Source organism: Polistes canadensis, unplaced genomic scaffold (assembly GCF_001313835.1).
Source record: "Polistes canadensis isolate GaletaPanama2010 unplaced genomic scaffold, ASM131383v1 scaffold_7, whole genome shotgun sequence".
NCBI lineage: Eukaryota > Metazoa > Arthropoda > Insecta > Hymenoptera > Vespidae > Polistes > Polistes canadensis.
This window is the reverse complement of record NW_014569554.1, coordinates 204,805-217,119: the sequence shown is the minus strand read 5'-3', so window position 1 is coordinate 217,119 and position 12,315 is coordinate 204,805. Positions and strand designations below refer to the sequence as shown.

The window sequence follows — 12,315 nt, the reverse complement described above, 5'->3', positions numbered from 1 at the left end:
TAAAGAATTAATAGAGATATTTACTTTTAAGAATTTATCTCAGGTATTAGTTTTACTCTCTAGAAGTCTCAATTTATTAGAGTTATTTAACGAATGATAAATATGAAACAGTAAACATCTGCTAAATCTTGCTATATTCATATGCTACTATTTATTCATTTACAGAAATAATCTATTTATATCTATTTTGTAAGTTTCCTTATTTTTTATATTTTTTAATTTTAATATTGAATAAGTTTATAAAAAACAACAATTAGTTGTACATTAAACGGTAGGAAAGATTAATTTTCAATAGTACATAAAAAGAAATATTCTTATTAATTATTATAGTATAATTTCGAGATTAAAAGTGATCAAAACAATAGGTCATAGAAACATATTCCCTTTATCGATACATTATATACATCACAGATTTCAATTTACACTCGATCTCTTTTACAATACATCCAAAGCAATTATTCACGTGATTTTAGATCAATTGATGGAATCGATTGATGATTACAAATTATGAAAATGATAGAAAAATAAGTATGAAAAGTATAATGAATAATAATATTAGAAAAATGAAAATGTTTATTAATGTTTGTTATATTATATCATACTAATGTTTTTATATATGATTTCACATATAGTATTTTCTTTTATATTTTGGATGTATGTGTATGTTTATATACAATTCTTATACAACCAACAAGCAAACAATCTATATGATAAATAAATACACGCAATATGCATATATACATTCACCAATCAATCTCATTTAACTTCTATACATTTCATTGCATGCTTGTATGTTCATTATTTCTTAACAATTAATTCTTGTTTGTTTTAAAAAGAATTTTGTTGCCATTTTCTAAAGGCACCTATCTACAAATGACTTTTATGGTATGTGCATAGAAAGTTCTGGTCAGCGCCTTCAAAGAACACAGCATAAAGGCAGCTTAGGAATGCTTTCAACTTGAATCCTTTTCTGTTTTTCTTTTACGAGGCATTTTTGCTCAAGCTTTACCAATATTCAATATTTCACACCAATTATCATCTACTATGGAATTAGTAATATTTTCATTTATAAATCATGTATATAAATTTTAATTTTAGGCAGGAAAGATACATTTAATGTCAGTTCAAACCTGACGTAGATTTCAAAAATGCATACAATCCGAGGGCTAAAATTGTTACAACGGTTATAGTTTTGTAACTTCTAATTCGATAAGGTATTCTTGGAGTAGCTTTAACAATTTTAAGTCGACGTTGTCTTTCTCTTTCCTGACGACTTGCTTCTGCTTTTGTTTTCCATTCTTGTTCCTTGCAACGTCTTTTGGAATCATAATCTTTGACATCTTTATTGATTGATTCGGGGGGATATTGATGATATAAATTCTTTGCATCAATAAGAAGCGTTTCAAAAGGCAAATCATTGGGCAGCTAAAATCACGAAATTGCTATTACTATTGTGCCAACAAAAAAGCCCATTATTCTTCTTCCAAAAGATTAATTATACTTGAACAGACAACATTCGTACTTACCGTACATAAAACTTTATGAGTATGTCCCATATCAGGAGTAGTATTAAATATTTCTGTAGCCCGATGCGCTACAATAACGGAACTTAGATATAGGGGCATGAAAGGTGGACTGCTAAGAAAGTAATCATATAATCTATGTAATAATTTCCTGTTTTCTGCATATTTGTGCGCATACCATGTTGTATATTCAGCTAGTGCAAAATGAGGAAACAATTCTACACTGAAATCAATGAATATATTTTAATACGCTATATATAGGACGTGTCATATTTGAAAATCTATGCAACTAACTTTTCTAAATGTTCAAGAAGAGTGGGATGAACGCGTTCTAGTAATGCAAATATGTAAAACAGTTCTTGATTGACTTTTTCCATTGTTTTTTCCATAAATCTTTCAAGGAACTCCACAGAAATACTTTCAAGTACATATAAACCTTCTTGTAGACCCATAACAAGTAAAATAGTTGCAGCTACGTCATTATAGCCTTGGTAGTAACTAAGTATGCATTATTTTATTTTATTATACTTTCATTAATATTTGATTAGAAAATGTCACACAGTCATATATGATCGCATCTTGTTGTTTCTTTAAATCTTCCAAACATTAATACTAACTTTAATTCGGGATGTTTGTGAAGAACCCAACAAATAATCTGCGTTAATTGGTTCTGGAAATGTTCAGTTTCTTCTTCCGTCGCAGTTGGAGAAATATGGCTTCCACTTCGTGCTACATCTTTTAGTATTTGCTGATAAACTTCATTAGGAATTTTAGTATATATTGTTTCTAGTTCATCTATGGGTACTATTTTTTCCTTGGATAATCTTAGGATTTTTGGCCAAAGCACCCTTCGTATACCATCTACAGATCATCTTTATAATTTCGCAACTTAATTATAAGATATAGGATTATTTTCAAGAAGGAACCAATATTTTACATATACAGACATTATTTCTAAAGTTCGAATATTTCAAATAATGATTATTTTATTGCATGATTATACCTTAATGCATTGACTAATTACATTGTTTTCTTTCTTGCACCATAAATGTATAGAAGTGCAGTAAAAATATTAGAAGATAGAAGTAGCAAATTGAAAGAATGAAACCGACTACTAATATGTCAAGTATATGTTTTCTCCTGTTAAGAGTGGAATACGGGTTCCTTGTTGACAATAATAGAGGATTATTAAGAACGAGTACCAGTGATAAATCCTCCGTTACTGGATCCAAGTAGTTTAAAGTCTCCCAATGATAAATCTGGCTTCGTGATAGTACCTCGTATAACACTTATCTTCATACGCTCTAAATTCGTCAATCCTTCAACACTATCACAAGAATTATCCATAATGGAATCACTGTCTTGACCGAGCACTCCGTTCTGTTTACCGGACGTTGTTAAATCAGTTAGATCAGGTAATCTTGGTATACCATCGTACCAAGCTTCAGTCGAGTCCGACAATAATACGAGTGGAATACGTTCGCTTGCGAAATTTAGATCTTTGTCATAATCTTTAAAAAGGTTGACTGTGTCGGTGACGTTTCTTCGTCTTACTTTTAGGTTATGTTTTTCGGTAGCACCCGATATCTTTGACATTACTGGAATTCCCTGTAGTACGGTTAACTCATCCTCGTCGGTATCCATTTCACATAACGAAAATATTACTGCTCCATGACATTAAAAATTTGGAAGGATATTTTGTATCCTCGAATAAATTTCGGTCGGAATTGACAATCATTTGTCACCTAACAGTTTCGAATTAACTATATTTCTGCAACACAATACTGCTTTCATACAATACAGTTATAGACACCGTTTACAACATAGCATTAAGGATCGTACTAAAGCTATTCTGCTTTGATTGGCTAAATAGGGATATAAATCACATTATATTAATGGCAAGATATTTTAGTTCCCGTATTTGACACACGACAATAAAGATTTTTGCTTTTTATTCTATGGTTGGACGTCACAAAAATATAATGTTTATACATTTTTATTTATATTAAATATAATATAATATATCAAGAGAGAATATATATATACATGTATTGTTGTTAAAACCTAGATAGTAGTAAGGAAAACGTAAGGAAAATGGGGAAAATGTAAAAAAAGTTGATAAATGTAGGGTAAACATTCTAAATTACGCACAATTTTCCCGGTTAAAAATGGAAACTTAGAGATCGTAAAAGTTGGTTGGTGGCGGTACAATCGCGACGAAAGGGGTGCGGCGCACGACACGGCGATCGCCATACTGGGCGAACGTGACCGAAGACAGAACAAAAATGAGTACTCAAGTGTGTGTCATGTCGCAGTTATTTCGTTCATAACAGAGGTTTTATTTTGACAGTGAGATTCGTTAGCAACTGGCGCGATGTACAGCGGACCGTTGAAGAACTGAGGGATACTGAAAAGCATTAATCCGCTGAGGGAACAGCGTAAGATCAGAAATATCGGAACTCGACTTCTTAGACGACTGGCTGTTTCTGCATGTGTCACAACGAGTGCTACTTCTGTGCGTGCGCGCCTATTTCCTGACTCTTATTTTTCTTAATATTTTTAACGTTAATACTTACCAACGGTTACGAAAACGACCAAACCGTTTAGGATAACGACGACGACGACGACGACGACGACGACGACGACGACGACGACGACGACGACGACGAAGACGACGACGACGACGACGACGAAGACGACGACGACGACGACGACGACGAAGACGACGACGACAAAGACGGCAACGAAGACAAGGGTAAGGACGAGACCGACGACGACAAAGACGGAAACGAAGACAAGGGTAAGGACGAGACCGACAACGACGACTAGGCCTACAAATCTTAAAGACTGAAGATTCCTCAAACTACCAATGAGTTTGGCCGTGTTACGTTGTGTTCGGTCCTACTCCTTTTACTAATTGCGTGTGTGATGCCCGGGAGTCGCTCCAGCACGGACCCAGATCATAAGTCACCGCGAGAAAGTGGTGAGGATTCCGAGGATGAAAGCGAGATCCTGGAAGAGAGCCCCTGTGGGCGGTGGCTCAAACGCCGGGAGGAGGTATGTTTGGAATAATATTTCTCTTCGATTCTCATAATAGAGGAATTAAGTGCACTTCTTTAGGATGCCGCATGCTACACATCTTTCTTGTTACTTATTTCATTTGCCCGAGTCATTGTGCATTTACAAGGAAAGAATAACGCTGTGGTTTTGATAAGTCCTAACGAGGTAAAGGAATAGGCAAGCACGTCATGTGATACGATGTCTCTCTATCCTACTGTTTTGCTGACAGTAGGATATTCATGGTACATATTTCAATTTATCTAATGTAAAATGTAACTTATCTTTAATATAGCATAGAAAGATATATAAGAGAGCGTATAAAAATTACATTCTTTTTCTTTCGCATCCTACATTTGCATTGCCATAAATTTCTGTTTTACTTATTGGTATATAATAACTTATTTCCCATAATATCATTGTCACTTATCAAGTACTATCATTACTACGATATTACTTATTTTAAGATTTGTTCGAAGACAGAGATGTCCGATATAAAATATACAATTGTAAAGCGTATTAAAACTAATTTTATTGGAATGATTGAGTTTGTTACAGAACAGTATTTGCATATATATTTTTATATATACAGGTTAATAATAGATTATTTCCTAATTACAAATATCTGTAGGAATTTATTTGTACGGTATCCTAAATTCAGATTAAATCCGATTTCAAATTTTGGCACACGCATATAATATATGTATATATCTTTTACCAACAGTTAGTTGTTTTTTACTAAAAATACATTTACTAGGTTTGGCTAATAGATTCTATTTGATAATTTTAATGTTTGTAATTCTTGTTTTTAAATGCCTAGTTTAAAATAAGTATGAATATCAAAATTGTTATCGATAAAGAAAAGATATGTTAGTTAAGAATCAATGATAATCTAATTTTTATTACTTTTATAAGCAAATATATATTAGTTTGACATAAAAGTATAATCAAATAAATATTATTAAATCATTACTCTCTGAATAAAGTGTGTGAGTACGTTATTGTACATAAGAATTATTATATATTAAGTAAATAAATATAGGTTTTTATTTTAGGTATATGTAGGTTCTAAACCATCATCAACTGAAGGAACCAGCTTTGGTACAACCAGAGGTAGCGAAAACGAAACAACTGAAATGGAGGTAAATAAATATAATTAACATTAATAGTTTAATATTGGCATTTGTCTTTCACTCTATATTATTTGCATATTATTTTCAGCAGTTTTATTTTTTCTGTGGCCTTGACAAAGTCATATCCATATAATGGCACATTGTCATGAAATTGTCCCAGTAGTAGTAGTAGTAGTATTAGTAATTCAAGTGAGCTTTAAATGGATGATTACAATAATGTGTTATAGCACATGTCTAAATTTAGTCCCCTGTTAAAGAACATAACATCTACCTGCTATGATAATATAATGTATTTTTATTAATATACTTTATTGAGATATGTTTTATGTCTATGTTTAATAATAATAATAATAATAATAATAATAATAAAAGTAAATCAAGTTCGCTTTCCTTTTGTAATTAACAAGACGAGTAGGTATACAAGATGGATTATATAATATTTGTACTTAAATTATTTTACTTGTCTTTTTATGAAAGTTAAAAAAAGTTATATAATGATATATTGTTACAATATATTTTTCCTTTCAGACAATGCAACATTGTCTTAAATAATTGGATTATTTCTGTGTAGGTAGAGCAACAAGATGTTCCAGGAATTGACTGTGCTTATTTAGCAATGGATACAGAGGAAGGTGTAGAAGTGGTATGGAATGAGGTACAATTTTCGGAAAGAAAAAACTTCAAAGCACAAGAAGAAAAGATACAACTTGTCTTTGAGAATCTCACGCAATTGGAGCACCCTAATATTGTCAAATTCCATAGGTACTGGACGGATACCCATAATGACAAACCACGAGTAAGTTATGAAATATACCAAGTATATTTTTTTATTCTTTTGCATCTGTTCACACCTATATATAATATTGTTTTGTATCTATTTTACACAGGTTATATTTATAACAGAATATATGTCATCTGGATCCTTGAAACAGTTCCTAAAAAGAACCAAACGTAATGTAAAAAAATTGCCTCTCCAAGCATGGAAACGATGGTGTACGCAAATACTTTCCGCATTAAGGTAAATAAAATATATAAATATATATATATATATATTTTTTAAAAATATATTTACCATATAAAATGTTTTAGTTATCTGCATTCCTGTTCTCCTCCTATTATTCATGGGAATCTTACGTGCGATACTATATTTATCCAACATAATGGACTTGTAAAAATTGGTTCAGGTAGGTACTATATAGAGAAATATATAATGATTCTAATTCAGGTATTACAAAATATATCTAGATATATCGTAATACATTATACCTTCATAATAATAACGTTCCGAAGCAAAGATTGGTGTGAAGCATTTGTATATTAAGCATCAAGTCATTTGTATCTATTTAAATATTTCATAAGTACACCATATACACTTAGTACTTATGTGCATAACAGAGGAATGGTGCTTCAATATTGAAACACAATAGCAGAAGAATTAACTTTCCTTTTCTATTTTATATAGCATGTAAATTTACAGCATTTATCATAGATTAAATTTATAATCATCTCATCAATATATATACTATGAAACAATAATTGAAATTTTATTTGTGTATGTTACGTATAAATTTGTGCAGGAGTGTATTCATTTTACTCTATTTTTGTTTTAATATTTTTATATGATAATTGATGACTTGATTTTCTAAGATTAGTAATCTCTCTCTTCTCTTTTTCTCTCTCTCTCTCTTTCTTTCTCTTTCTCTTTCTCCCCTTCTTTTTTAAATTTTCTTACATTAGCAAAGTGTTATAATTTAGTATGTATGTAGAAAAAAAAATGAAATCGTGAATTAATAACGATCAAATGCAGATTAAGAAATAAGATAAAAAATAATTGAATAACTTTTTTGTTAAACAATATTTTTTATGCAACATTTTGAGAAGAGATGACTGAAACACATTTATGTATTATAATTATGTTGTACATAAACATCATGTATTATTGTAATGATTAGGATATCAAATAGAAATATTAATTGTGGCTATATGGGGTTAAACTTGGTTAAAAAATAGTATTGTTATATACAATACATACAGTATATATACTCTCAAATATTTTTGTTGTACCGTGTTTAGATCCGAGTAGTCACATAACGGATATGAATGGTTTGGTAATCTGTACATTTTTGATAATTGTATATTATTGTAGTAAGATGAGTCCATTAGAAAGATTGTGTTTAAACTTCTTTTCATATTAGGAGTAACTTGAGTCCTCATTTTTAATTGTAGCAAATAGGCTAATCTAGATAATGAAAAAAACACAGCAAAGCCTTCGAGAGAGGGGAGGTACAATTATACTTTTATCCACCCAGAGGATATATGCATCAGCATCCACATTCTTCAATCAGTGTATGTTATCGTGGTGGACAATTTGAAGATAAAAGATTTGGCAGATTATCAACGACTATTGCCAGCAGCTAAGTAATGTAGGCATGGAGAGGTAAACTTTATTATTTCTATGTTATTAATATTAGTAGTTTCACTAAATGTGCAATGTTTAATTTATTATGTTAATGCCACCTTATTGCACTATTTTCTTCATTCTTTCAGTTATTAAGCACATATAGCAGAAGAGGACAAAATTCCTATTTGATCCCATGCGATTATGCGACGCACATGTTCTCTCTCTCTCTCTCTCTCTCTCTCTCTCTCTCTCTCTCTCTCTCTCTCTCCCTCCCTCCCTCTCTCTCTTGTTATATTTTTATATTTCTTAATTTTATAATCCCTTTGATCTTCTTTTTTTCACTTTAATTTAATCTTGTTCACACAATGAAAGTGGCTCCTTGAATATATAAGCGGTTTAAAATGTATTATGAAAACATATAACATGTTATTCATTGTTAAAAGTTTTCATACTTTTTCAATCTTCTAAAATATTAAAAAATTGCTCCTCTCTTGTAGAAGCACCTTTATTTATTGTATATATATGCGAAAAATAATGAATTATATGAGGGCTCAAGTTACTCTTAGGGCAGTTTTCTATTATATACACAATTTTTCTAAAGGTAATTTCAATCAAGCGTTTTTTTTATTAAATGGGCAACAAGCAAACAGAACAGAAAGTAGAATAGGCAAGTGTATCGTTTTTTGTTGTTAATATATTACGGCGATAAAAAAGGTAATTATGTAATTATAAATGTAATAACAGGTTCTGTTTAAAAGCTGCCTTATAGTTTTAACTCATTACTCATTGAAAATTTCAACATTACCCCCTATTTTCGTTATATTTATTTTATAGACATTTTAAAGTTAAAGATGATGTTTGTATAATTTCAGTTGCACCTGATGCAATTCATCATCATGTCAAGACTTGTAGAGCTAACATGAAGAATATGCATTTTGTTGCCCCTGAATATGGAAGTAAGTTTATTTTTCAAATATTGATATGTTATTAACAACAAAGTTTATCGTGTTTTCTATGTATTATGAGGTATTTAATCTTTTTCTAGATTCTGTGACACCCGCTATCGATATTTATTCTTTTGGAATGTGCGCATTAGAAATGGCTGCACTTGAAATTCAAGGGAATGGTGATAGTGGAACAATTGTTACAGATGAAAACATCAGAAAAACAATCGAATCTTTAGATGATAGCCAACAGAAAGATTTTATACGCAAGTGTCTCGAAGTGGATCCTCTGTGTAGGCCAAGCGCAAGAGAACTATTATTCCATCCGGTTTTGTTCGAAGTACATTCTTTAAAGCTCCTAGCAGCGCATGCCTTGGTCAACTCGGCCAGTAAGCTTAACAGTCTCCTTCTTTATTTGATCGTATAGGTAAACGTACATGTTGGATGCATTGTATCCTGCAAGTTCGTTTTTTCTAATATTAAACTTAAGCATTAAATGTAAAACTCTTTTATTTATAATATATTTTTGCTTATAGCAAATATTTCCGAAACGATAACGGATGAAGTTTTGCAAAGGTTGTATGGTCCAGACACAGTAGTCGCAGAAATAAAATACCAGGGTCGATCGGTGCAACAAATTCGCTTAAGTGACATACCTGTTACCGAAAAGCTAGAAAAATTTGTTGAAGATGTAAAGTAAGATTTTATCATTACGTTTCTATAAATGTAATGTAATATGCTTGTTGTTTCTATTTTAAAATTATGTATATTGTCAGATATGGAATATATCCTTTAACTGCATTTATGGCAAAATTGCCTCCACCTGCTCGACCCAGAGCTATATCTCCAGAAGTAACAGAATCTGTTAAGTCTGTAACACCGGAGCCAGTAGATGTGGAATCGCGAAGAGTAGTTAATATGATGTGTAATGTTAAACCTAGAGAAGAAAGTTGTGAATTACTTGTAAGTAATGAAAAATACGTCTTCTTTTATCTACGCATACATTAATAAATATTTCTTTATACTTTATAGATGACAATATTGTTACGAATGGATGATAAAATGAATAGGCAACTGACGTGCCCTGTGACTCAATCAGATACTTCATTAATCCTTGCACAGGAACTTGTACACTTTGGATTTATTAACGAGGTATGCATTTATCAAGTTTTTATAAAGAAATAAAATGAAGACTGAACCGATTGAAAAAGAATGAATAATGTTACAGAATGATCGCGACAAAATAGCCAATTTAATTGAAGAAGCATTGAGGAGTTGTTTTAATAAGCAAATGATGATGCCAGGAATGGTATCGTTAACCAATCTTCCTACACAAACTACTTTGTTGCTGCCTGGTCCAGAATTTTCCTGTTTACAGCACTTTGATAACTCTGTGTGCAATGCCACGACATCCAACAGTGATAATGCAAATAATTTGCTGCCAAAAATCTCAGGTCTTTCTGTGTCAAGTAATAAAACAAATAAGAGTCACGATGAAGTAGAACCACCAACGATTACTGAAAGTGGTAGTTAACCATCCAGGACGTTTGGTAAATCAGTTCACTGTGCCACTTTGCACGCTCTATGTATAGACTGGCTATGTATTTTTATATTTAAGTAAAGAGAAGAAGAGATTGAAAGTATAGGAGAAGAGGCGCCGTGGCTGAATCATTAAGCTAATCGCAGCTCTAGTACGAACGAATAGTACGCTTGTGCAAAGCATTTCATGACAGTCAAATACTAACGATCCAAACTTTTAACATTTTTAAAAGTTTTACGCCTTCTTTCGAATTTATTGGGAATTAAGGGTCACCGCAAGCATATTTTCCTTTTAATGAGATGCTTTTTTATCGAGGCAAATATGTTTGTCGAAACATGTCTTTCTTATATTCTGGTATTCTTGTATTCGTTGAAGTAGAAGCTCGATCTGTGTTACTACTTTATGCACAACCGCGTGAATATTTAATAAAGTAGCAATGATTTTTGTTACGAACGATATGGACAGATATATAGTTGGAATTATATTATTTTTACTTGCATATTTTAAATTAACGAATATAAATTTAAATTTTGTGATATAATCATAAAGGAAATGGCCATTACATTTAAAATGTACACGAATAATGCTTTATTGTATAATACATGTACGAATAAGCGTTGTGCCATCAAATATCTTGTTTAGTAAGACAAAACTGCTCTTTACGAATCAGCACTATTTACTTATATGCGTTTATATTTAAAATTTCTTAACTGTTCGAGAATGAATAATGCTCAATATGGTGCTAATAAAAAGCTAATGGCATTTAATATACATAGATATATATATATATATATATATATATATCAAAAAAATAAAAGTAAAAAAAATTACTTAATCTACACATTCCGGATCGATAAATAGTATCGTGTCAATGATTTCTATCGCGATATAATAATTGCTCTTTTAAATGACGCAACGCGAGTTTTTGTAATTTTTGCAATTGTTCGGAAATTCTGATGATGAATATTTAATTTTTTATGAAGGTTTAGTGGGAATGGAATGGGATGGGACGGGACGGGACAAGACGAGACGAGACAAGGTGGGGTGGGACGAGATGGGATGGGATGGGATGATACGATACGATAAGTTACGATATAGATAGTATGGTGTGGCGCGTGGCGTCTACTGTGCGCGCGTGCGTGTTCCTCTTTTTATTGTATTCAATTTTGTCGAGTGGATATGCCTATGATTGATTTTCTTAAGAAACTAAAGGATGCCACGGCCCTGTTATACTTAGGTATTATTGATGTGATTAAATCAACATTATTAAATCTTGGTAAAATTAGCTGAAATCCTTGTAAATAATTTATATTTTTAAGAAGATCTGTTGAAAAAAAAAACAGAAAACTAGTCATATAGGTATATTTGAGTGCTAACAAACTAACACCGAACCTTGTTATGTCTTTTGCATTTGTAACACAAATATGTGCTTGGCAAAAACATATTGCTGCAATTTCATACCTCATTAAAATCGATTTCAGTGACACATCTCACTTTGCAATTGACTAACCATTAGTGGTAATCTTACCAACAACATAAACTTTGACTTTAAATATGTAAGTAGATTATCGAAATTAAAATCAATGTATAGCTTTGTAATTCAAATTATAAAAAATGAAAAAAGTGCGATGACTGAAGCGTGGATATTATGATCGGACTGTACGATGACAATGGTGAAATAAATACTGTAATTCCGAATTCTTTCCTTACGAACTAT

The 12,315-nt window shown here is 31.4% G+C and overlaps 2 protein-coding genes across 2 annotated transcripts; one reads left to right on the top strand and one right to left on the bottom strand.

Moving 5' to 3' along the window:
• Positions 1-128: 128 nt before the first annotated feature.
• On the bottom strand, positions 129-3,476 carry LOC106790195 (TBC1 domain family member 20). Its single transcript, XM_014754940.1, has 5 exons — positions 2,726-3,476; positions 2,141-2,384; positions 1,818-2,021; positions 1,527-1,746; positions 129-1,425 (listed from the first exon to the last, which is right to left on the bottom strand). Exons 1-5 carry the CDS (start codon positions 3,165-3,167, stop codon positions 1,120-1,122), a joined length of 1,416 nt encoding a protein of 471 aa, XP_014610426.1. The 5' UTR covers positions 3,168-3,476; the 3' UTR covers positions 129-1,119.
• Positions 3,477-3,654: 178 nt separating this feature from the next.
• On the top strand, positions 3,655-12,296 carry LOC106790176 (nuclear receptor-binding protein homolog). Its single transcript, XM_014754920.1, has 11 exons — positions 3,655-4,580; positions 5,636-5,722; positions 6,285-6,509; positions 6,601-6,731; positions 6,803-6,897; positions 8,987-9,070; positions 9,160-9,447; positions 9,595-9,754; positions 9,835-10,021; positions 10,091-10,210; positions 10,287-12,296. Exons 1-11 carry the CDS (start codon positions 4,452-4,454, stop codon positions 10,590-10,592), a joined length of 1,812 nt encoding a protein of 603 aa, XP_014610406.1. The 5' UTR covers positions 3,655-4,451; the 3' UTR covers positions 10,593-12,296.
• The last annotated feature ends 19 nt before the right edge of the window (positions 12,297-12,315 follow it).